The sequence below is a fragment of the Megalops cyprinoides genome, chromosome 21 (assembly GCF_013368585.1).
Source record: "Megalops cyprinoides isolate fMegCyp1 chromosome 21, fMegCyp1.pri, whole genome shotgun sequence".
Classification (NCBI taxonomy): domain Eukaryota; kingdom Metazoa; phylum Chordata; class Actinopteri; order Elopiformes; family Megalopidae; genus Megalops; species Megalops cyprinoides.
Genome location: NC_050603.1, coordinates 13,057,607 through 13,084,345, shown reverse-complemented (window position 1 = coordinate 13,084,345; position 26,739 = coordinate 13,057,607). Strand labels below are relative to the sequence as shown.

At 41.3% G+C, this 26,739-nt stretch overlaps 2 protein-coding genes across 2 annotated transcripts; both read left to right on the top strand.

Annotated features, from left to right (window-relative positions):
* Positions 1-714: 714 nt before the first annotated feature.
* On the top strand, positions 715-11,453 carry LOC118796379 (hepatoma-derived growth factor-like). The gene is made up of 6 exons (XM_036555228.1): positions 715-1,171; positions 7,737-7,813; positions 8,207-8,345; positions 8,529-8,696; positions 9,382-9,624; positions 11,110-11,453. Exons 1-6 carry the CDS (start codon positions 1,085-1,087, stop codon positions 11,128-11,130), a joined length of 735 nt encoding a protein of 244 aa, XP_036411121.1. The 5' UTR covers positions 715-1,084; the 3' UTR covers positions 11,131-11,453.
* A 3,352-nt stretch (positions 11,454-14,805) lies between these two features.
* Positions 14,806-20,076, top strand: mrpl24 (mitochondrial ribosomal protein L24). The gene is made up of 6 exons (XM_036555235.1): positions 14,806-14,880; positions 15,686-15,876; positions 17,023-17,118; positions 17,674-17,777; positions 18,451-18,581; positions 18,968-20,076. The coding sequence occupies exons 2-6, from the start codon at positions 15,694-15,696 to the stop codon at positions 19,102-19,104; spliced, it is 651 nt and encodes a 216-aa protein (XP_036411128.1). The 5' UTR covers positions 14,806-14,880; positions 15,686-15,693; the 3' UTR covers positions 19,105-20,076.
* The last annotated feature ends 6,663 nt before the right edge of the window (positions 20,077-26,739 follow it).

Sequence of the window (26,739 nt, the reverse complement as noted above, 5' to 3'; positions counted from 1 at the left end):
AAACAGAAATGACCAAGACAGATCAATACTGCACTATAAGTACTATTGGCATATGATTATGTTATTTTTTTCTCAGTCAAATAAACAACAATTGGGTCCATTTTAAAATATTAGAATATATCTTAATACAATAATAATAATAATAATAAATTACTTTCCAAAGAAATTATGTGCTTTAATGCCAGAAAGATTTCATCTTATGTAACTGGAATGTTACTTCCTTTTTTGATAAACAAAGGAGTGGATGGAATTGTTGGGCTAGCTCTATTTAAATGGTTATACTTAAATAACCTACTCAAGGCCAATATAGCCTATATTCTATAACATTACCCCCTTCAAGGTTTCCATATCATGGTCACTGAAGAGCTTTCTGACACTCAAGATTTGTATCATGTCTTCCTAATGCTTACGCTTGAACAAAAAATTTAAAAGGATGTGCTAACAAACGTTAACAATTCTTCTTTGCCTACAAAGAAAAAATTGTGTTAGTGTTGAAGACGCACTTGGATAAGGATGAAATTACACTCGTCGACTGAAGAGTGTATGTGATAATTAGTATAAACTATAAACAGTATCAAGTTCGTGCCACTGCTGGTTTTCACCTGCCAGTTACCTTAACCCGCTTTGTTTCTGTATCGATGCGCGATGCCTTACTATGGAGCCCGTTTCTTGGTCAAGGCCTTACTAGTCAACCTCGATGGAAGGAACCAGGAGGGGGTGCCTCTGTTCGGAGGAGGGAAGCAGTTCCAATTTCAAACAAAAACAAGAAGACTGAGAAGAGAGTGGGTTAGACTTCTGGAACCAGGAATTCCCCACAAAAAGAACGGAAAAAAAAACAAAAACACATCCGTGAGGTGCATCTTGTCAACTTTGCAAGCAAGAGCGGACTATGCAAAGTTTGCAACCTTGCTCGCAAACATTTTCCATTTTTGCGCCTGATTTATTTTGATGTGGGAAGCGTTTGATAGCTAGCTGGCTGCTAATTTAATAAGATATCTTGTGTTTACGGTACAATATTTCTGTGGTGCCTTTTCAAAACTATTTTGAAAGTGCTGTTACTTTTACCGTTATTGGAAAAAAGAATATGCCCAGGTCGAATAGGCAAAGAGAATACAAACCTGGCGATCTCGTGTTTGCAAAAATGAAGGGCTATCCACACTGGCCAGCGAGGGTAAGCAACTTAATGACATAATTTTAATGTAGTTAACTTACTTTATTGTTGTACGCTTGACACTGCTGTACTGGTTTTATACAGTGCCATCTGACTTGGGCCTAACCACCCCTGTTATCAGCACAAAGTTTATTGACGCTAACTACTGTCTGTAGCTAGCTAGCTCGCTTGGTAGCTAACGTTAGCAGCACGCTCGTACGGAGTTGTGTGTAGGGGCGGGAATAATGTGTATTTATTGACAGTTATTTTGTGAAATAGCATTGAACGTCATTCATGAAACAGAAGGTGCTTTTAGCCAACTTTCACATCTAGGTAATTGCCTTGGTGTCTTTAGCAGTTATGGTACGTAGCTAGCTAACTGAGAGTTCAGTCTCTCAGTTCAAAACGGGGCCTACTGTAAACTGGTGCAGAGAAAGCTAGCTAACGTTAGCTAGCAGAACTGCAGTTTGGCCATTCAGTTAATTCAGGCATGTCAGCACGTAAACATGCAAACATAAATTAGGTTTGCTTGTGTAACTGGGCGGGCAAATGACAACCATTCGTTCGTTCTAAGCTGCCTGAGATGTGTATTATGTTTTACCTTAACAACAGCAAACTCTTTACTTCATCTTTCTGAAGTTTGACAGACAGAGTCTACCTAATTAATGTTGGCTAACGTTAGTTATTTTAACGTGGTAGCTAGTTAGCTACGTGTCTTAAAAGTACTCCGGCTACCAAGCTGATGAGCTAACTATGTGACCAGCTTGCTGGTTAACTGGCAATGCCAGTGGTCGATTATGACACTTGTATTCTATCACATTGTTGCACTTGCTAGAAGTATCGAGGGTCCGCCTGGTTTTTTCTGATGCGGGCGAATGTGAACTGCGGAAAGTTACTCTGGTCGGCGGGAAACCGTAACGGTATCAAACAGTTACCAAACAGTTGATGTATGAACTTCCTCGACAAAGTGTATGTTATCCGGACGATGCGCTCGCATGGAGATGTAAGGAAAGCTGTTGGAGGACCCGATCCCAGCTCAGCATGCGAACATCAGACGTCAGAAGTGTAACGATTTTGTCCATCTTATATATAACCAAACATGCAGTAAAGGTATTAAGCAAACAAAAACGTGTTTAACCACTGAAATTAATGGAAAAGTGTAATAAGAGAAAGCACTGCTAGTAGATGGTGATTTACATCTACCACTACTAGGTTACCACTAATCATGTCATTTGATTTAAAAACGAGTATGGCTGTTAGCAGTAACACGTGAATTCCCGTAGTCAGACTGTATCATCTTTTTGTTTCTTTAGATGTAACCTTTGCACGGTTTGGGGTCAACCTGACTAAGAACTTAAGCATCTGTAGTCTTACACTCATTACATAAGACTTGATGAGCTTGTAGGATTCTTCCCTGTAAAACTCTGAGTTGCGTGGCTGGACATCTGGACATTTATAAATTAGCCATGCAACTTCCTGGGATATCCAAAAACTTTCAGTGGGTTTAATTTTCAGATATTCATTTATTTAGTTTTTTTGCAGGAATGTAAAAAGTGACATGCTCCTTCTCATACATGAATGTAATAAGTGATGACATTTCATGTAGATGTCATGGTTAACCTTTAATTTATAAGCAGTTTGTCTTGTCTCCACAGAGAGTTTAGGGAAATGCCTCGTGCTGTTACATTGCACAGTGCTCTCTGTGCAGCCTGATAGGTGATCTGCGGTGGCTGTTTGCAGGTCTGGCATGCTGCCCACAAGGAAGCAGACCGCAAGCATAACGGGCGGGTGACCCGTGCATATGCAGTGACTCAGGCCCAACCGTCAAGAGCAGTGGTGTGCCCCCCCGCCAAGTTTCCTGGCAGATTTCACAGCGGGGGGGTGGGGGGGATAAGGTTGTGGAACAATGATCCCCTCAAGAGTTTCATCTGGGGCAGCCCAAACTGAGGGGTGCTTCTATTTCAAATGAAAATGCATGAGTTCCAACTGTTACAGCTTTTTTTAAAAGTTTAATTTAAGCCATTACACGGTAGGATGATTGGACAGGCCTTTATCTTGTTGCCGAGGAGGGTTATTTCACAGGTGTGACACTATTGCCCTGTTCCACAACCCAGCAATTTGGTTACAGTATAGATCTCTGCCAAGCAATATCTCTGCTGTGTGGATGCTTGAATATGGTGATGCTTTGAACATGTTCCTGCAAGAGCTGTCCTCCAGTTTACTCCCAGTACCAGAAAAGGATCGGGATTAAGGGCTGGCAGAGGTCCCTGTCTGGATCAGAACACAGATGTGGAGTGTGCAGCTCCCTTTCATTCACATCAGTTGGGGTGGAATTTAAACCATTCCTTAAAACCAAACTGAAAGGCAAGACCAAGATAAGTGCTTGGAACGTGCATGTAATGTGTGCAGGGAAAGGATAAAAAGGTGGGAAACTGGATTGAGAGGCTGAAATTAGAAAATGAAGGTGGACATTTTAGAGATATTTACATTTTTCCCAACAACATGAGGGTTTCTTTATGCTTACTTGAGGGGTGGAGGTAGTCTGTGTGTAGCTATGATTGCAGTGAGGTTGCCTGAACATTTCCTCAGAGCTGCTTTCAACAGCAGCAAGAGCATTGGTGGTAGATGCCACATACACGCAGAGAGGCGGAGGGGAGGGGATGGTAATCGTAATTTGGCAGCCGCAGATGGTGCTGGGACAGGCGCCAGCAGGGCAGGTCGGAAGCTGTGGGACATAACGGCTCTGCACTCTTCTCTCATTGGTTTGTCTAGATATGAAGGGGGGGAGTGGGGTGTTATGCCAGCGGGTGGCATTGTGTAAAAGCAAACTCTGCCCTAAATGTAGGTTCATTGCTGCTGTTGGATAACTTGTGCCAGGCAAAGTATTGATTATACACACTGGTTTCAAATGATTTTCCAACTGTCAAACAGACTTTTTAAATAGTATAATGGTATGAAGTGGTCAATGGTGGCCCTAATAGTTTTTCTTTATGATAATCAACAAAGGTTATGCTAGTTTGTCATAAAAATGGCTCAGGATATTCAGTTACAGTTTTTGCCTCTGAAATTAGGCATTTTTGAAACCTGAGCTAAGCCAGTCAGCTTTATTTTTAAAATAAATAAATGAATGAATGAATTTTCATTGCTCACCTGTGTCACTCAGCTTTAGTAGTTGCCATTTAAATTCGTCACCACTATAGTGACAACCGCTGAACCTACACAGGAGTATGTAGCAGAGTGCGTTCAGTTCTCCGATATACACGCATGTGACTATTACACAATAACCACAGCACACCAGCAGTAAAAATTCCATCAGAGGGTAGCTTCATCCCCCTGACTCTGAGTAGGTGTTCCTTTATTCTTGACACCATTTCATAGGTGCCCATGTGAGTCCCAGGGAATCCAGCGGAGCGATGAGGGGACCCTGGCTGACCTACTCATCTCTATCTCTGGTGGTACACAGCCAATTTGTTCCACTGGGCTCCCAGTGAATGTTGGCCAGTTTTGAAACCCGGGCTGTAGGGCTTAGCTTGTGCTTGAAACAAGCACTTTTACTGCCTGAACCACTCTGGAGCTCTGCCCGTTAACTTGGTAAGATCTAGCTCCCTAGAAAATGTGGAAGAAAACACAGAAGGAAAGATGATTCAGTATACCTGTGGTACAAAGACAGCTGTAAAAATGAAAGGCTCTCAGCCTTAACTGATCAGTGGTTTGATGGCCAGCCTGAATGAAAGCCAGCCACTGCTGAGGCTTAACATTGAGGGCTGACTGAATAACAGTCATGGAGAGTGATGACAAGGGTTGGACTGTTTTCCTCACCCTCCTGGACTGGCGGCACTGCACACATGACCCATGTCTCCTGGACCGGTTGATGGCCCACTGACCCACTTCTGAGAGTTTATGATTGGTCAGGCTCCCCTGAGTCTGTGCAGGGCCTTGTCCTACTGGAATTCAGTCTGAGATACATGAGTAGTAATAGCTCTTGTTATATCAGAAGCATTGATCTGTAATTACCAACCCTTTGGGTGTGTGTTTCAGAGGATTGCTACATGTCAATGGGTCTCCGTCTCTGTTTATTTGGAGACTTCTTGAAAATTGCATGGTTTGAAAACTACATTATACAGCAGTTAGGGTGCTTTTTGCTTTTCTGGCTAATTGACACCATGCAACATAACATATCTCATTTCATTCTTGTTCCTCAGCTTACCTTATCGTGAGCTGTCATATATTATCACAGGAGCTGAGAACTCTCCCATTGTCGTCTCGGTTTCCTGCTTGTTGAGTTACAGTTAATGCGATTAGCCTATTTCTGCTGGAACTATCTTAATGGTGTACATTAACTTGCCACGGCTCAATAGCGGCTCGTACAAGTGCATTTCTCTTATTGAACGGACATTTGTCATTGTTTGTTAGCAGTGTTTTTCTTATAAGTTTGCCTCTTGAAATCTGACACCAAGAAGGTGGTGTATTGAAGGTGCTGAATTGCAGCTTGTACTTGCAGTTGCTTAGAAGAATCTTTGGCAAATTGTAACTTTTATGCACCTGACGTACAACCAGATAAAAATTAAGATGATGTACAATTTCAGTGTGCAAGCAGCAAGTTTCAGCAATAAACCTGTACAACAGACCTGTAACAGCTATTATCAGGGCTACAATCCTCTACATGTTCCAGTTGTAACTTTGAAAATAGAAAAAAGATGACAAATATTACTCATAAATACTGTATCTGATAAACAATTGTTTCTCCTTGCCCCTTGCTCCAGCGACACACACTCCAATTTCAATCTCCACATTTAGGTATAAAAGTGTTTGCCAGTGGTGACATTATGGTAACACCGGGGTTAATTGTGTTACAATGAATGCATATTGATGCTGGGAATCCCTGGAATAATGCACCAGTGCCAGGGAGATTCTTCCAAGAGCAGCAGATGAACGATAGTCTTTTTGGAAAAGGCTCACAACTTTTGATCCACCCTGGTGTATATCAGTTATCAAAGCCAATCAAAAACAAGTTTGGGCAAATATGCAGCAGTTGTATTCAAGAATGTGTGCCAAAATAGTTTTCACTGCCTTGAAATTTTGTCATCTGCCTAGAGGCATAAGCAAAGGGTCTTTGCTTTCTTTATACAAAGACTCCTCTAAGGACATAATTAGTTGAGCATATGAAGAAGTGGACATGGATACTGTAGTTGTACTGTGAGAATACATAATTTGATGCTTGATCTTTTTTTTTATTAGTTTGTTTTCATTTTGTTGAACCACTAGGGCATTCATGGCATACCTATATGTACAGATATAGTTCTAATAAAAACGCATGGCTATCTCAGTAAAAACATTGAGTTGTTTCCTGATTTAGAAAATGGTTACAGCTGTTTGTGAAAACTATAAATGTGAACCAACAACATGGCAGCAGGCAGTCCAGCATAAATAAGCAGTGGAAATAATGGCATGGAAGACAAAGCATCATTTTGTGTTAACTGTTTTATTCCTTTAAGGTGGAATGAAAAGGGACAGACGTTTGTGCTGTAACTCTAACATTAATTTCATTGTAGCATTCTAACATTAGCTTCACTCACAAGTTTATTAGCTAATCCATGCTTGTCAAACAGAAATATTTTTTTTTCTTAAATGGCCTTTGAAATGTGCGCTGTTGTTGGCATAGACATAGCTTTTAGCTACCACAATAGCAATAAATGCTGTTCCATTTCTGTTTGGATGAAAAGGCCACCTAACTACATTAATGTTAACTTGCTGCCTCATTACTTTCAGACAGTTTGGGGCAGTGACCAGGTCAAAGTTCACCATATTTGAATATAGGCAGCCAGTGTTTACACAGATATTGTACATTATGACCAGACATTTTGCTCCTGCACTTTTTCTGTCATCTGTTCCTCCTTGTCTAATAGTGCCCGATTGGTGACAGAGGTGCCATCTGTGATGCTGTGCTAGCTGTGGATGTTTTGTTTAGACCATGTCCCTTCAAGAATGTTTGTAAGAAGCCATCAAATAATATTTATAGCTCCAGCAGAGGCAGAGATGGAGTTTAGGGATCTGAATATATGGTTGATATATAGAACAGCTGTTTACACATTTTACATTGATGCATCCAATCCACATTGAGTATGAAGCAAGACTTAATAGTTTGACCTTTTCTTTGCAGGAGCTTCATTTATTTTAACAAAACAGTGAAAAGGTTCATTTTTTCACATATTGGGTTGTCATTTTACTATAAAGAAATGTATTAAATATATTATTATTTTGTAGTTATAAGTATATAGAAACATATATGTATATGTGTATGTATATATATATATATATATATATATATATATATATATATATATATATATATATATATATATATATTTATATGAGAGAGAGAGAGATGGATAGGCAGACCATACACTTATGGTAACATCAGATGTAGCAGATGCTGTGCATCTTGCAACCAGAAGCAGCTGACTGGTGAAGGATTTTGATTGCTAACTGCTGTCTTTAGTATGCATTGATTTCAAAATAAACATCCTTGATTAAAGTGTGGTTTTTCAAAGACTGAATGTGAAATTTTTCTTTGTCCATCTCACAGATTGATGAGCCACCAGAAGGTGCGGTCAAGTCCCCTTCCAACAAGTATCAAGTGTTCTTCTTTGGTACCCACGAGACGTGAGTACATGGTGTATGCAGGGCAGAGTTCTATAGCTATTGCCCTGGATGTCTGTCCCCCAGGACAGTTTCCATGATGTAGCTGTTTATCCCCATGTGGAAATATGTTGCAGCATACCAATTCAGTGATAATTTTCCTATTTTAAATATATTTATTGAGCCAAAAAAATCACTATGTAAAATATATTTCAATATACAGTATAGATATTTTATGGGCCATCAGGATTGAACCAGGTTAACCTTTCACAAGTTATTGCATGTGGTTATGGGCTTCAGGTGAGGTAGCCAGTCTGCACGTTCCCAGGATTAGAATGGAGTCATAGTCCAACAGTAAGTCTCGTGTGTAAGATTGTTGCCTGTGTGCAACGTGCTTTGCAATCCCTGTCCCGTCAGGGCGTTCCTGGGGCCCAAGGACCTGTTTCCATATGAGGAGTGCAAGGAGAAGTTTGGGAAGCCTACCAAGAGGAAAGGCTTTAGCGACGGCCTCTGGGAGATCGAGAACAACCCCACAGTGAAGGCTGCAGGGTACGAGGTGAGTGTGAAAACGCTGTTGAAGAGCACGCAGAAGCATCTGTGTGCGGACGGAGTTGATGTTCTCTGTAATTTGTTTGCGTAGCTGTACCTGCCAGGGCCTGCCTTTTAACTGCAGATGGAATTCCTTTTTTATGCATTCTCTTCCATTGTCTCCCTTTGTCACCCCCCTCCTTCTCTCCAGCCAGAGAAAAAGGAGGCCACACCGAAAAGTACAGGGGAGCCGGCAGGGGGCCCGGGGGAAGGAGAGGGGGCTGCAGATGGCAGCAGCGACGAGGATGAGGGCAATCTTGTCATTGACGAAAAGAACGAGAAGGGAGGAGCCAAGCGGAAAGCGGAGGACTCGTTGGAGGTACGGTGTAACATCAATATCAACCACTACGTGCTGTGTACCTGTGTACCGAACTGTTGTTTAAAGCCGTTTGAGATTATTGGATTTATTTTTATTGTTAATTCAACTGGCTGTGGAGTTTTCCTGATTATGTTAATCAGTTTGTGTATTTGAGGGCTTAGCAAAGTATAAAAAGTTGGGAGCCCTCTGAAATTTATGTCTTCATCCAAAAAATGGGCTTGTGTGTAATTCAAAACAAAACACTTTGGCTTAATCTTGACCAGCTTTAACTGTTTGAAGATATGCTTATTGTAATATGCCAAATGGTTTGCAGTTTTCCTCATGTTGAGAGAAATAAGCACTCAGTAGCTCAGAATACTCTGTTTCTGTTATTAGCAATTTCTTGATCATGTCATAAAATCACCTTCCTCATAAAATGTTCACTCACATTATCACAAACATGATCCTACAGCCGAATGCAGGAACAAGCTGTCTTGATAAGACGATTTTTGTGCTATCTACCTGAAAACATTGTACTTTCCCTTCCCTTCTGTTGCATTTCAGTGCTTTTTTACATTCTTATTCTGCCATTATACATATATTTAATTTTTTACATTGTGTACCAGTTTATACACTCTCAAATATCACCACTTTACAGAGGAAGGTTATTGATTGCCTGCTTTTAATTCTGGTGTTATCTTTATAGACATCCCCAAAACGGCCTAAGGATTCTGAAGGGGAGGGCGAGACGAAAGTGACACCTGACACTGAAGGGCTGGGTGGAGACTGCACCGAGCAGAAGCCCAATGATAATGCGGGGAAGCAAATGCCTGACCCAGTAGCCCCGCCCACTGAGACAGCTCCACCCGTTGCTGCAGCTGCACCCACCGAATCAAAGCCAGCAGGCCAGGCTAACCTGCCAACTGAGGGCCAATTAACAGCTGAGAAGGTGAGGGAATGAATACTTATTGGCTGCCTCTTAAAGGTACTGGACCTTTAGACCCTGTTTGTGAGACTCATACTTGCTGCTAAAGTGTGCAGCAGCTGTCACTGATGTGACCTTGTGACAGTATTGATTTTTTTTGCTGCAGTGTTGGATGGAGTCTTTGCAATATGATCCATGCAAAAGGTTCTTAGTCCAAACAGCATATCATTTTTATGAATTTGACCCATCATACACCAGCAACAAGGACCCGGTCTCCTGTATAATGATGGTTTAGTGATTAGATTGCAGTTTTCCATATTTTAGACAGTATAAAGGCTAAAAATACTGGCATATTTATCAAAGTATTATTGTTTTACATGCATTCATGACACTGTTAACAGTGGTGATAACTCAGTGATAACTGCCAAAAATGATAAAGGAAGGGAGGCCAGTTGGTTGGTTTGTGCTGGTGTCCGATTTAACTGGACACTGCTCTTTTGTCAGTAGATTCACATTCACGTTGTTTAGTCATAACCAACAGTTTAATTTAATTTGGCTGGTATGAATTCAGAAAAATGAGTTTATGTGGGTAAGCACCATCCAAACATGCCTGAAATATTTTGGGCTGTCACCTCTAACTGGTAGAGTAGGGATGCATTCACAATTATACAATCTTAAAGCAACTTTTGCTGCATCTTTTTCTTCCCCTCTGTAGGCATTCTTATGTCAGTGTAAACGCTGTATATCTCTGGCTGATGGGGTGGTTTGATTATTGATTAAAATTTAACAGGGCTTTACACATTGGTAGCAAACATATGTGATCCAGTAGCTGTTTTGCTATTCAGATGGCCAAAAAACAAAAACACAAGCTTAGCTAAATTCAGTACTTATCCTCTACAACAATAATTCACTACCTAGCTAGTAAGTAAGGGAAAAGCAATGCAAAGGAGAATATGTCCTGGCTGTACCAAGTTGGTGCTAATTCGGACTGGCTCACAGTTTGGCTTCCAGTTAGCTATCTTTCTGTCCAAATCCTCTGAACTGTGATTCCATCAGTGGCTGGCTATAGGTGTTGTGGGAGACAAACTGTACCATGTAGCTAGCTACCTCAGGGGTTCTTAGAAAATGCGTGACTGCAGTAAAATGTCTGTGACTGCTTACTGGTATTATGTGTAGATTTCACATTAACATGCATTTGACCCAGTTAAGAAATTTTCAGAATAAACTTGTGATGTTAAATGACTTATCCCAAATGCATATGCATGGTTAAACCATGCATCATGTTTAATTTTGAAGTGACAGTAAACCACTAGACACCTGGAATTAAGCCAGGGGCTGGGTCTTGCAGGGAGCAAAATAGGGTTCAGTTCTTCTGCTATCAGTCTGGCAGAGGCTACAGCATGCCAGAGAAGGCAAGGAGTGTAGCAGAGCATCACTCTGTGACTTGGCAGCTTTATTTGGCATGTTTGTAGCTCTCGGTTATCTAATATATTCTGTCTCTTTTCCCAGGCTTTGACAGACAGCGCTTAACACCTTGGCTTCTGAGGCCACCCCGTACTACCAAGCATTTTTGGAGACTGAGCATTTAAAGAATTAGCAGCAGAATGTCTAGGTTTCTGCAGTTTAAATAACGGAGACATATGTGAAGAACTTAAATATTGTCAAAGTGAAAACAAACTCATGCCAGTATTGGATGTTGTTTATCTGGGATACAATTAAACTGAGTTGCAGAGACCAGATATAATACAGTAGTGATGAACATTTTAGCCTTGGGAAAAGGGGTGTATTGTTTTTTAAGTGCAATTACAAAGTTTGGCCACTAGGTGTTAACACACATTAATTAAGACTGAACACCTGCCTGTTTCTCTTTTCAATAGTTAATTCAAAAGAACAAAAAAAATTTTAATGTCAATTACAGGATGGGTAATGTTATTCCATTTGAAAAAAAAAATCACTCCATTGCTTATCCTATTTGAATCTGTTTGTAGTTTGAATTTGTTAGTTTGATATATATTAGCTAATTGCTCTATGTTGTTGTGCTTTATGAAAATGAACAAACCTGCAATAGAATTCTGGGATTCAAGATGTATACATAATGTCTCCAATTTTTTTTCCTTTTTTGACCTGATTTGGGTTAGAGTGATTTCTTTTTCCTCATGAATGGTGTACTGCACAGCATTTAAAATCTTTTGCTTTAACTGTGCATAGCTGTCTACACACTGGGCAGATCGCATTGTTAATATTAAATGGCATGCCAGAGATGACCAAATGTTCCAAGATATATGTCAGTAAATGACATCTAGATCGCATTGGTGTCATGCTATTAATCCTTTATTTACCGTAATAATATAAGAACATAAACTTGACTGCCAAAGCCCTTTTTCCTGTAAACCCACTTAACTTCAAGGAAGCGATATTGTGGATTCAGTCAAACATCAAGAGTAAGTCCTTGTGTAGAGAAAACGAACAAAAACATTCCTGAATGTTGAAGTTGAGGTTTTCAAGGTTCCGCACACACTGCGAGTTACAGATGTAACAGATGATTTCATGATGTAAAAAAATGCAGCAAAGTTCAAAAAGAAAAGTGTCCATTTAGAGGGTACACACTCACAATTTTTTTCTCATTGTTTTTGTTTGTTGTCCCTCTCAGTAACTTGATCATTCATACACAGGTTTTACAGCAAAATGGTTTGGTCCTTAATACATACACTTGCAATCAAGTTGACTGAATGTCACCCCATTGATACATTTTCTAATGTTATTTGCTGGTTGTGGAGTTTACTGTTTTAAAGTGCTTTTTGAAGCCTGCACTAACCTTTGGGGAAGTTATCCCAAGTTATATCTCAATGATTTATTAAAAGAATGCCAAAGCCTTTGTCCCATTTGTTACAAACGTGTTGACAAAATCAAAGCAAAGTGTCTTAATGTTTTTGTGTTCTCAAATTGAACAGAGAGCCTTCTGATTGGTTGATTGGTTCTGTTGTTTCGAGTGTTGATGTGAGTGAAATGACGTTTGTTTTTTGTGTGTGTTTGTGTAAGAAATGCACCGTTGTTGTAATATGAACATCATGGGTGTGATTTATGCTATTTTGGGAGTCCCTAAATGTAGGTCCCTCCCTGTGTGTTGTTTGGGGTGTACTGACTGGTGCCTAGCCCCAAATCCACTCGTTTGCTCAAGGCTTTCATTTCACTGAATTTCAACACTGCTGTCCCTTTTTCCCCTTTAAAACTTCCTTCATTGTATACTGACTGACCGCATGACTTTTGATGATCAAGGATGGCAAATTCATTTTTTTTAAGGGATTTGTTTTTGGAAACATTGCAACCGACATAATTTAATGCTGTTTTGTAGCCTGATCATTGAATTGTTCCCATGCCCTCCCTCGAGCCTTGTTAAAGTAGTGGGGGGAAAATGCAGACATAAAAATGCCTTTCTTTTCCTCATATGCAGAATGATACTCCGCTATGCTCTCAGCCTAGTTCTGTTGTAGCCTTCAGTCCATTTGGTTAAAACAATAAAACAAGTTGATTAAGAAACTCACCCTCCTCTCTGTGTCTTTGTTCTTTACTGTAGGACTGTACTGTAAACATCAAAAAGAAAATGTTTAGGGGGATGTACCATGAATTTAGAAATCAGCCTTGCAAGGGCTAATAACAGGTGTGAATGTGGTGTGCCAAGCCACACACTGCCTATGATTCATCCATAAATGTGTATGGGTTCCTGCTATACAAACTGAAATTAATTTCAAGCACCTGTTAGATATTGCTACATGTTACAGTTTAAAGTGAATCACTCATTCTCCTGAGAACAAGCTAGAGGTATGGTATTTGACTGACTGGCACTCCAACAACAGTGGCACGACACTAATGCATGGCTTGTTCCCACAGAAAGCTTTTTTAAAGTCAAAGAAAACAGTTTCAACAGTTAAGTAGGCACTTTACAAGACGTTTCAGTGTCACTACAGAGTACTGGGTGGCAGTGTAGCATAGTGTTTAAGGAGCAGAACTTGTGACAAAAAGGTTGCGGTTTGATGCCTTGCTGGGGCACTGCTGTTGTACCCTTGGGCAAGGTACTTAACTCCCAACTGCCTCAGCAAAATAATCCAGCTGTATAAATGGATAACATTGTAACTGATGTAAGTCACTCTGGGTAAGAGCATCTGCTAAATGCCAATAATAATAATGTAATAATCTACTAGCTCAGGTTTGCAAGGCCTGAGAGGTTAGAAAGGAATTCTACACCATATACTTTAACAGGCATGTCATCCTTCACAGATTTGCTCAAAAGACCATGCTATCCCTAGCCACTGTAGCCTCTGTTATTTCCTAATGTACTTTTGTTTACAATGCATTCTCTCTCTTGGTTTTAAAAGTATTTAAGTTAATGATGCATTTGGTAACGTGGTATGAATGTGAAATGATTTCTAAAACCTGACGAGGTGAATGCACCACACTGCAAACTATATGTTCCCCTGACCAATATGTGTCATAAATCCTAGTTAATAAAAATGGCCTGTCTTAGAATCAGGCTAAATAAGTATAGGAGACAGAAGGAGAAAGCATGAGTACAAACGTGACATTCTCCTTTGATTGAGTGGACTGTTGGCAGGAGCCAAGAAGGAACACAGGATGCCATCAAAAACAGGAGAAAGGCCTACTTGGGTAAGAACACAAGCACATAAGACCGGGGAACGTTAATGCCGGTCTGGATTAGAACTGAAATTCTTGCTGACTGCGACGGGCAAACCGATTTAACGGACTGAAAACCGCTACCTGGAGCTATATTTACGTCTATCGTAATGAAAACATTCAATATATGTACATCCCTGCAGAAGCGCCTTCTAAGTTTATCCAGCGATAGATCAATACCTACGTAACACAAATTTATATATTCCTTGTGATGTTTTGATGATTATTTAAATATTCATCACAACGGATAAAATTGCTGCATTTTAAAACGTGGACGTTAAAGTCATTGTGTACTATTTAACGCGGCGCGCAATGTTGACGGTAACTGCCCACGGGCAAGGCAGCGCCATGACAAGTTATTTCTAAAAATACTTCCGGTTCATCATTCATACTTGAATATGTTTTTGTTTTATTATCTAAACGAAGAAAACCTACGACATTCTGTTTAATCAGTCGCCTAGCTACCTAACTAGCCTTTCTATCTGAGCTGAAGATGAGGAAAATTGAAAGGATTTCCACACACAAGGTGAAAGGTCAGAGTTGAAGTCTTCATACATGTGATGTGACATTGGAAAGGAGCTTGACGGAAAGGTAATGTCTATATTCTAAGCCTTTAGCTACCAACCCAGATTTATATATTTTATCATATGTGCTTTTAGTGATAGTAAGAGCAACGACAGTATATACGTGGAATATATTATTGCATTATTTTCGTGTCGTCTTGAGTAGGTATGTAGATGAACGCAAACGCTAGCTAGCTTGCTCGCTATCAACATAATTGACTTCAGGTCGCTACTCGTTGAAATTTTTAATTCAATATCTTATGCTGCTTCAACATCGCTTTTACTTGGTAAAGGTGGTAAAGCGAATAAGGTAGTTGTAGTCAATTTCTTATTTAATGTTTTGTTAGCTCCTTAGCTACGTTAGCTATAGGCTTGGTAATGACATCTAATCTTTTCCCACTAGTATAGCCAGAAAAAAAGTCTAGCCGGTCAGTATCTGTAAATAAGGTAACCACGGCGTAAATGCATGCCGTTGTGCTTCACCTCAATCGCATAACAGGTCCATTATTTCAAGTAGTAAAGTTTCAAATTACCTTATCAAGTTGCTGAAAACATCGATGTCTCTACATCGACTAAAAGTGAGTTATGTGAATGTGAAATCATGCTGAATTGTCAAAATCCTTTATGAACAATTGAGTGTGATTGATGGAGCACGAGTTGCTCCATCCATTGATTCACAGTAACAAGTCACGGCTTTTCCGTGCAGAAGAGTCGCACCCTAATCGCTTCTATGTAGATTACGTCGTTTTCTGGACGCCCATTTGATGTCAGACCATAGGATGGTAGTTTATCATAGAAATATAAACATGCTGTATGACCGTGTTCTCATGCAGCTTGGAGAATGCGGTTAACGGCGCTGCTAGCGATGGCCGCGCGGGTCAAAGTGCCACCGGGCTACCGCTTCGGCACAAACCGTCCCTGGACGATTCCTGCACAAAGACTCAATCCTCCAGGCAAACAAAGAAGGAAGGTGTTTGTCGACCGTATTCCTCACGAAGAGTGGAACGTCTTCAGGGGTGACACAGTAAGTGAAACTGATTCCTCTCCAAATCCATTTCATTAAAGGAGCTCATTCAGTCTACTGCAATTTGTCTAGCCAAACTGATAATAAAGTTTATAAAAAAGTTTATAATTCATGATTTACCATAATCAATTTTACCTTGAATTGTGAATAGAAATGGATACCCCCCCCCCCCCCCCCAGACTTAAGACTATACATTAAAGCAGGTGTGTATATCTTTAGAAACCACATTAATAAAAGATCCATACTAAAGATTTCTTTGTTAGGCTGAAATAGTTGTTCCATGTAATAGCTGACCTACTGTTGGTTTCTTTGGATCTAGAGATTGTGCTAAAGCAGTGAAAAGGGAAATAAAATCAAATGAGTTTTTAAAAAGTAAGTAGTAGTATGCATCACAGGACAAGTACGACATTCAAGCTCTCAAAAAGTAAAAAGAAGGGCAACAAAAGTGACTGAGGTAACAATTATACATGTTATCAAGAGAGACTAAACACAGTTATTCTCTTCACCATCCGCAAAAGACGGTGAACGGGGGTTTGATTGAGTTTTGAACTATTTTTAAAGGGATTAATAAGCTAAAACAAAACAATTTTGAGCTGAATTCAGAAAAAAAGGATAAAGGTGAAAATTACATACATAATCATACTGACACAAGGAAGTACTTTTCCCCCACACAGAGTTATTAATGTAAAGAATAGCTTACCAGAATCTTTATTTGAAGCAGATACAGCTGATGTGTGTCTGAGTGTTCAAAACCAGTCTAGAGACTGGAGTATAGACAGAATGATGTGGTTAGGGTGGCCTTCTATCAGCTTAAAATACATTCTGTGGAATAATCAAACCTTTTGGCATATTTCCCTCTTAAGTGAATGCTAGCATTCCGTAGCAGACAGGAACAGTAGAATCTGATATCCTTGCCTTTACCAAAACCACTGAATGTGACCTTTTAATGATTTTAGTTACTGCTCTGAATCAGTTGATTTGGCATAGATGGACTGGGTCCCTTTACCTGAATCCATAGGACATTTAAACATGAGGAGAGCAAAGGAGAAAAAATGAGACCATGTGTGGTCTGCAACACAGCAGGCCAGTGTAGTTACTGGAAACCACTACTGAGATATTTACAGAACTGTCTTTAATTCCGTTCAGGTGGAGATCCTCTCTGGGAAGGACAAGGGGAAGCAGGGGAAGGTTATACAAGTGTTTCGGAACCGCAACTGGGTCATTTTGGAGGGACTCAACACGGTAAAGACAAAAGCCTCCAGCAGTTAGGCCCACACAGTGTATTGCAGTGGCACACATCTAGCTGTTCAAACCAGTTAACACCTGCATATCAATGACCCTACACTGACACACCTGCCATGTGCTTCATTTTGCTGGACCAGTTCCTTAAAGAAATTTTCCATAGTTTACCAAACAATTGTATTTTTTAATGTGCTTTAATCTGGAAGTTGTCTGGAAAAGCCAAAATGTTTGCTTGCTTTCAGAATGAAATCAAGCCAGGGAATGTGCCAGCCACATGCTGAGTCAGTGGCAGCCAGGAAGGCAGTTTATAACTGCTTGTTGCGTACAAATTAACACTTTCGCTATTTCATTTTCATCATAAATCCTTAAAAGTAATTCTCAAAACTAATGTATTAATTAACCAAGTGCAGTTGTTTATATACCCAAAAAAGGAACACTGACCTAAGCCATGATCGATTCCCTGCATTAAATGTGGTTGTTTGCTGGGGACTTGGTGCTGAAGTTGTTGTCGGTAGAGGGCAAATCTTTGGCATCAACTTGCCTTTTCCCTTTCAGCATTACAGATACATAGGGAAGTCTGCAGACTACAGGGGCACCTACGTCCCCAGCGAAGCCCCTCTGCTGCTCAAAGACATCTCTCTCGTTGATCCCACTGACCGGTAAGTCATGCTGGAGTCTGCTGAACTGGAACTTATCGCATCTGCATTATTTTCATCGTCTGTACTTCAGTTTCTGCACTTCCAGTTTGTGATGGAAGGATTGTGTGTTTGTACCAGCACTGCTGCTGTTCCACACTCAGAGTGAGTTTGTGCAGTGGGGGGGTGTCCTTTGGTATCACCCTACTCAGCACCTGACAGCAGAGGAGAGGCAGTGGGGCATAGTGCATTGCTTCCAGACCCAGGCTGCCCCCTGCATTCAGTTTTTTGTTCGCAATAAAATGGCAGATCCTCTGTTTATCACTGTTTATTGATCTCTTGGCAGTGGTTTGCCCTCTGAGGCTACTTTGTACCTGAGATATATATATTTACAAATCAGTCAGGTCAGCTCTCTGATAAATACTTCCCTCAGTTACTGTGATGTGCTTTGTGGCAATGCCTTGGGGTTATATTTGATTGATTGATGCTGAATGTATGAACAACACTTACCTGTGCAAAGAAAAGAGCTCAGAGGAAAAGCAAATGAGGCAGTCAGTCAGCTGTTATTTATTGTGATATTCACAGAGTACTGTACAATACATGATTTCCAGTGGGAATTTAAAAATGACCTCAGAACCTCATCACCAGTGATTCTTCAATTCAGTGTCCTATTACATGCCACGTTGCTCCCGTGCAGGAAACCCACAGAGGTAGAGTGGCGGTTCACGGAAGAGGGGGAGAAGGTGCGTGTGTCCATCCGCACCGGGCGGATAATTCCCAAACCGTTGTTTCAGCGCAAGGACGGCATAGTGCCCTCACAGTGGAAGGGTGAGTGGTGACTCTTGCAGGAGGCAGAGTGGTGTGTGGAAGGGTGATGCTAAATTCTGCCCCTGTCTTCCAAGTGCTGATTCTCAGTCATCTGAGGGGTTTTCCACACAGTCTCTGCATAGTTCCCCCTCCTAACTGACCTGGGCCACCTCAGCTTTCGTGATTTCAGGCACAGACCCCATCTGTGTGATAGAAAATCTTAACGCCATTGCCAGCCATGGGCTGTTTTTCATATATATCAGTGTAGTTCACCTCAATACACTCAGTTCTTAAAAAGTGAGCAAAATTAAGAATGATCCATGCATCAAATGCCAAATGCATCAAAAAGGTTATTAAATATATTGGAAATGGAAGCTAATAAGCCTGAGCTCCTGCTGTCTCCCTAGATGGCCCTAAGGACACGTCACCAGACGACACACTGGAGAAGACGTACACACCCTCCCTGAAGACCTTAGAGGAGGAGGTAATGGAGAGCATGGGCATCCAGGAAACCAGGAGGGCCCACAAGAGCTACTGGTACTGAGGAGCCGAAGGACATTGTAAACCATATGAATCTGGTTCTGCTCACATTGGCTGTGTTCGCCTTGGAAGGACAGAGCAGCCCTTCCAGCATGGCTCAGGCCATGTATGTACAGCACAACAGTACAGGATCTGAAACGTCAAACACCTACCACTGGGGCAGACCTGTGGTCAGACTGCAAATGGATCAACTTTCATGATGTGTGATGTGGTCTGGAGCATTATGGGTCATTCCACCTCATATTAAGCAATATTTGGGGGGCTCACTTTCATCTTAGATTTACTTCAAATTGTTAACAAATATTCCTCAATCATAAGAAAAAAAATCTGAAAGTTAGTTGCTGTATTCCAAGTAGTTTGTGAGATATACCTGCAATAAATGTTAAAGTTTGGGCTTTAAAGCATAAATTTGTTATGTACGTAGATGGCTGAATTTTTTTGTGAGAGTTAACAAGGACACAGAGACCTCCACAGAGCAAAATTGCACACAGAAATGAGAAAATATATTACTTTCTGTGGTATTGGAGTCTGGGAATATATTAGAAAATGATGGCCTAAAGAGCTAGTATGTCAGATTTGATCATATGAAGGATTATTTTCTAACAGTTTGAGGTATGAGAGTATAATGTGAGGCAGAGGCTCATTCTAGGTGGAATGACTCTTATAGTATCACTCCAGTTCCAATGTACCCCAATAATTTAGGCCAGTTTTAAGTAATTATTGACAGGTTGGCTGTTGAGCATGTCAGTAAATGGCAGCAAAATAAGTTGCCCTTCCTTGGTATCCTACTCAATCAACCCATTTGTGTTTTCAGGCAAGTAGCCTTTATGTAATGGCAGCAGTTGTCTACTGTTGTTATAGCTTTAAAGTGTGGAAAATCAGACAACAGTTGGCCTGTATTCGTCATGTACTTTAAAAGTTTGTGTCTAAAGTGATTATTTTCCATACATGGTAAAATAAATATGTCCCAAATAAATTTCAGGTTGAAAGGGTTGTTTTTCTGTTATTAATCGGGTCTGTTCTGGTTGGTTATTTGTGGGGATTCTGTTGTAAGGTTGTCCTGACTGCTGACCAATAAGATGGCAAAACATTTTGTTGGACGTCGTCATGAAGACCATTTTTCTTGGTCAGACTGGGAAAAGAACAGCCAGGATGTGGCAGGTCGTCAAAGCTCGGACTGACAGTTAAATGAAGCACACAGTGCCAGGAAAAATTAAAGCATTGGCTGTTCTTAAAATAGGCTTGGGAGGGGGAAATGGGAAATGCCTCACTAAATAATTCTGTTTTGACACCTTACTCACCACTTTTTTATACCCAAAAATTAAAATGTGACAACAGCAGATGATTGATCTCAGCAGCTGATCTTTATCAGTTTTCAAGGATGTTGAATTCACAGTGACTCATCTCTGTTGACTATATCAGTTTAAGTCATAAAAAACAGGAGGGGACCAGTTTGGTGGGGATGTTTGGAGTAGGGGAGGTATTTTATAACATGCCCATTTCGGAGACCTATTAGATGCCATAATCAAATGCATTTTGCCAGGTACCCTTTCACTGGAGGTCTGATTCTTTTTCAAAAATTTCATTAAATTTATAGAATTCATTCATTTGTAACCATCTGTCTGTCATCATTGTTCTTGTATACCCATATCAGCAATCATCATAGCTTAGCAATGGTAATTTGTGGCAGTCCTTTTAACTTCTCCACAAGGCCACAAGATGGTGCCAAACACTACTTTCACAGTACCTCCAGAAAGTTAGGCCTGATACCATGAGCTGTATTGATCCACTACAACAATCAATTTTTTTTGAAAATACTTAAAAATTCCATTAATTTTAATGGACACATATTTTAAATGATCTGCAGTTGTGTTTTGTTCCATTTTCTGAAAGGGGTTTCTACCCAACTTGAAACTTCTGAACTAATAGTCATTTGTTTTATTAAAGTGACTAATTCTGTATGTAGACTAACCCAGTGGTTAATGAAAACAAGTTTGCCTTTTGTATTTTTAAAAATATTTTTATGCAAATCGGACTCACTTACTGATGATTGCTGTGCAAATGGATAATCAAATGTTTTGCACGTCTTCCATTAATTTGATTGTAGTAGGTAAAATCTGGTCTATATAAGACCTACACTTACAGGGTCACTTGATTCTCATATTGAACAGAAAGGGCTTGAGCTAGTTTTTTGAGTGTCGTGACTGGTACCCAGATACTGTGCATCCTGGCAGTGCACCAGCAGGCTTGGCTGTTGAAAACAGCTCTGTTAGTAGAGATGCCCTCTGAGGACAGGTGTCGGTTTGGGTTCAAGTGGGGGTAAGGGGACTCATTGCAAATGGTTATGTTGACTTGAGATTTGTAGGGGTGCTGTCAGGGGTTTACAAGGATTTTGGTTTGTTTTGTGATGCTCCCATGAGCAAGCCTGCAAAGATACTTGGTTGCCTGTATTTGGTAATGGAAAAAGTAATACTTTTTTTCTGGGAGTTTAATACTTTGAGAAACTTGGTTGTTGTGTGCTCTTGCCATCAGAAGTCACCCAGTGGGATATACAGTCAAAAAAGCAGTGGGCTTGAAGGGCCTGCTCAGCCTGGCCTGTGTGTCCCAGAAGAAGGAGCTTACTCATTTTCACTGGACACTATTCCCCTTATTAAAGACCCTGGCACCGTCCCTGCCTGGGGAGAGAGCGAGTCAGCATTATTCGTCTGCCGTGAATTCTACACCACAACATTAATTATACCCTTACCCCTCCTCCCGTTCCCAACCCGGCCGAGCCTTCTGGATGCTACTGCCATCTGAAGAAAAGGGTGAATTTAAAAGTGATCTTCTGCATCAGAATCGCTACTCTCTCCTTAACAAGTTCTTGATTCTGGGCTTGGCTGGCATGCAGCCATCTGAAAAAGATGCCTTTCAGAGAAGATAAAAAGTGACGACCCCCCACCCCCAACAAATGGCGGACACACCACCACCCACTTGTGGGGAATGATAAAGCCACAGGGATCAAGAGGACTCTGTCCTGAATCCTTGTCTCTCTGCCACAGATGCCTGACCAAACTGGGCTCTGTCAGTGTATGTATGTATGTATGTATGTTCTGCTGTTCTGAAAAGGCAGATGATTCAGGATATTAAGAAGGAGCCCACAAGCTTACACACCCCCTCTGTGTTACACTACTGCAATACCTCGTTACAGAGAGGCTTATTTAAAAATGCCTGGGCGCTTTTCAGTTGCAGACAAATCCAGTGTCCCACAACAAAGCTGCCTTCATGCCGTTTTATCATAAGATCTCTATTGTATCATGATAACATGGAGCCGCCCAACATTCAGTAGCAGAACAACTGTTGAAATCTGACAGTTGGCCAGTTATACTGGATATATACTGGAGAATTGACACCGCACACGATGAATGGTGCCCATCCCATCCTGTCAGATTTGGTTATTGCGCATTCCAGTGCAATGTCGAATATGGAAGAGTTGAACGGTGTCTGCCTCGGTTTGGCTGGGAATGCTGTGTACTTACTGTAACTCATGGGAAGACACCGCTATTTGAAGTGCAGGGCTTGGTTTGCCTAAGGTATTACTAATCTCGCAGTCATTTGAAAAAAAAAAAAGAGTCTGCAGAAAGTATTACTTTGAGGTTTTTATGCAAGGGGAGAGGTGGGGAAATGGCTGGAAAAATGACTCAACAGCTGATCTTTTGCGGAGGCTGTTATTGATGGCCATGTTTTATTGTGGATGGGTTACCGGGTGACCATGCCAGGGACAGGGCATGCTTGGCTTGCTTGCTGCTGCTTCCTCCTTGTATGCTAGTGATTTAGTGCCAACGGCCACGTAATGCATGATCATTTGATGAACTTCAAATTGCAGGAGCTGAGTTACAGATAATTCTGAATCCAGCCACTTTTAGTATGATGCCTGGGCCCACTTTAAGATCTCTCCTTTAAAACAGATTAACATTTTGTAACTTTAGAAATGTTTTTTTTTTCTTTAATAGAGATTGTTATGTTCATTCAATGGCTGAATGGTACAGCAGGTTTTCCATCCTGGGAAAGCATTGTGTTCATTGTTTTTTTATGCCAACCAAAACCTTGGTTATTGAACATGTGATGAAATGATTTAAGGTTTAGGTTTGAACCAAAAAATTGCAGGTCCCAGGTGAAATGCTGCAGTTGTATGCCTTTAAAAAAGGCACGTGAATTATCAATTGCGCACACTGGACTAAATAAAATCTAAACATTAAATTACTAAGGGAAGTAGATCTAAATATGAGGGTATTTGTTGTCAAAATATATTTCAATCAAATAATGTTAATAAATAATTTTACATTATAGAGTGATGTAGACCATCTGCAGACAATTCTTTGTAATGACTGTTATACCTCTGAAGGGGGTAGTCTGCCATAATGTACTGTTGCAGGGTGTCAGGAGTGACCACTGTACTGGGTGGTTATTGATAGGATCGTAGGATAAAGATGGTGATTAGTAACAAGCTGCAGCTGCTACAGTACCTATGCTGGTGCAGTCTGTCATTTTGTCATGCTCCTAGTCTGCCGAGGCACTTAGAATGGACAGACACTGGTGTGTCACTCCTCCACTTTAAGACCAGAAAAGGAGTTCATCATCAAGCACCCTTGAAATATATCTAGGTTGTCTACAAAAGTGTCATCATTGGCCAGATCTCTACTGAATGTAGTTTGGTCCTGCTCGCAAGCACTGACACCGGATCATTTTCAATGTTTTTTTTTACATGAAATGTAATAGAATAAGAATAAGGGCAAGCTTTTTCAAGCAGATCCTGGATCCTGGATCATGTTTGTGTGGTGCGAAGTACAAAGAGTTCTTCTGTTGACTGACACTGCTTCACCAGCGACTGTCATCCTAACACCCTCTGCTTGCCACTGTGGATGCTGGCACTCTGGCTACATCCAGGACATTGCACCTACCTGGCACTCTGGCATTCTGGAGAGGGTTTGCCATGTGATTTCACCTCATGCGGTGCCAGGTGCCAGTGCCAGCCACAGACCCACTGCCTGCGGGCCTGCCCTTTCTGTGCCTTTGATATACGATTGTTGTTAGTTGTTAATGATGACTAACGGGTACAGAGGTGGTCTGTGAAGCCACTGGATGGCCCTCAAAACTGTAAAGATTTACTGTTACCTGTTGGCTTCCTGTTGGTCTGGATGCTCTGGATCTGCATGGTATGCTCTGGATGTGACATCAGTGTGACCTGTGGAGGCTTCAAGGATGTTCCCATCAGCCTCAGTCATCCCAGTATGATTTGCATGGCACAGCTCTGACTCCATACAGAGTGCAATCCGATGACCCCCATAATGTCAATCACAGTTCCACACAAATGACCCACACACTGCCGTGCCACAAAACCCAGGACTCCACTGTCTGAGACTGACATGGAGTGTCCTCAGCTGACTCCAGAAGGTGACATCAGGAAATGTGGTGACCTGTGGTGCGTCAGAGAAGCCTGCTGAGTCTAGCCTGTGCATGGGATACACCTTACAAGTTCCCTTTTCAGCTGAGATGCGCAGCTATGGTGGAATGGAGAGGCAGAGGAAGAGAAAGCCAAAGTCAAACAGAGACCCAGACATAAAAGTTGAAATCAGCAGTAATGGCCTCTTCCCGTCATTATGGTCTGTGCTTTCACCCTGCTGGCCCCTGGTCCCAGCTGCTGTGCTGCTATTGACTGTCCCACCCGTGCTTTGGTGTCAGATTCCACCAGGGCCTGACACCTTGTGCTTGCTGCCAAGGGGAGGAGGGCTGCTACAAAGCAGTATTCACTCTTCCCTGCTGACGATAGCCCATTCCTCCTCACCACTACAGAATGCTACAGTGAGAGTACCACGATGCCAAATTTTCTACATTAACCTTCCTCTATTACTCCTAATTTCCCACCGCTATGGTACTCTTTATTACTCTGCACTACTCTACTCTACTCTACCCTACTGTACTTTGTGATGTTTGACACTGTACTGCACTTCTCTGCTGTATATACACTCCTCTACTTAACATTACTGCACCGCTCTACACTACTCTGCAATACAATACTACTTTTCTCTACTTTAATCCCAGCATCAACCTTTGCATACTCATCTTCTTCAACCAGCAGTACCTTCTCATGAAAACTCTACAGTACTCTATGCTATACTGCCCCTGTTTTGTAGGACAGTACACTATATTTAGCATCGTTCTCTTAACACATTTCCATTATACTATCAAATTGCCCAATTTTCCCTACCACAGCTCTGCACTAAACCAAACCCAAACGCCTGCCTTTCCATTCTTACTCCCATCTACACTCTACACTACCCTCTGCTAGCCTCTCCACTCTCACATCCGTTTACATTCTCTCCATTAGTGAGATCGGTGGGATCTCTTTTCCCAGAGTAGCTCACCTTGTACACAGATGTGTTTAGGTTGGTCTGTATGACTCACAAGTCTGGGTTTAAGCGCCTGCCTCTGTAAGACATCTGGTTTCAATTTCAGAAGATTTTGAAGGGAAACAACTGCAGCAGAGCTTGCAGTGATGCTGTGCCATTATTATGCCTATTATGGCTGCCCAGTTGAGTTGCCTGGAAGGGGGATGTTTAGGGTCCAGGTGCTACTGTAATCAGTGTAGAGTGCTGTCTGTAGTTTACAAACACCCTCAATACGGCTGGCCCAGAGCGACTTACATAGGTTACTCATTTATACAGCTGGATATTTACTGAGGCAATTCTGAGTTAAGTACTTTGCCCAAGGGTACAACAGCAGTGCCCCAGCAGGGAATTGTACCCCGGAATCCTTTCAGTTACGAGTCCTGCTCCTTACCACTATGCTATACCGCGGCCCCTAGAGGATACAAGTTCAATGAGGAGAAGAGCAAAAACACAAAAAATGAAGTCTTATATTAACCCCAGGGGTCAGTCATCCTTATTTGCAGCTGATTTCCTTTTTTATGTAACATCTACTGACAGTACTGTTGTCAGAAGGCCACTCCACACTGTACTCATAAATAGGTGCAAAACTGACAAGAAGAACAGACACAAAGACTGAGACCTCAAAAATGTGTGTTCATAGACACAAACTTTTCTGAGCTGTAACAGCTGAATGAACAGCTGCTGATAGCTTGACAGTTTACATGATTACTAGACACTCATGTGTTTGACAGCGTCATGCTCATAGGCGTCATTTACGCTGGGGACACTGGAGACATGTCCCCACCACTTTTTGTCAAGGCCCATTTCGTCCCCAGCACTTTTTGAAAGCCTTTAGAACACATCGAACCTGCCATTGTCCCCAGCACTTTTCCAAACAAACTGATGCCAATGATCATGCTCCAGAACAATCTGTGTAGAATCACACTTCTTTATGATGTGTGGATTGGCTCATATACTGGACCATCCAGATGGCCATGTGCAGAACTCGCATCACGCCCTCAGACGCAAGTTTGCAGTGGTCCAGTTGATTCAATGTATTTTATCACTAAATTCAAATTGCTTGTAGCATAACCTTTTAAACTGCATATTAGTTTGTGTAAAGGCTATTCTTCCTAGCAGTAATGCTTACTACACAGTTATTAAAATGATGCTTCGAGCTTCGAGATGCTAAGTCCCCGCAAGCGCAGTGGCTGCGAAGCTCTGACCGGCCG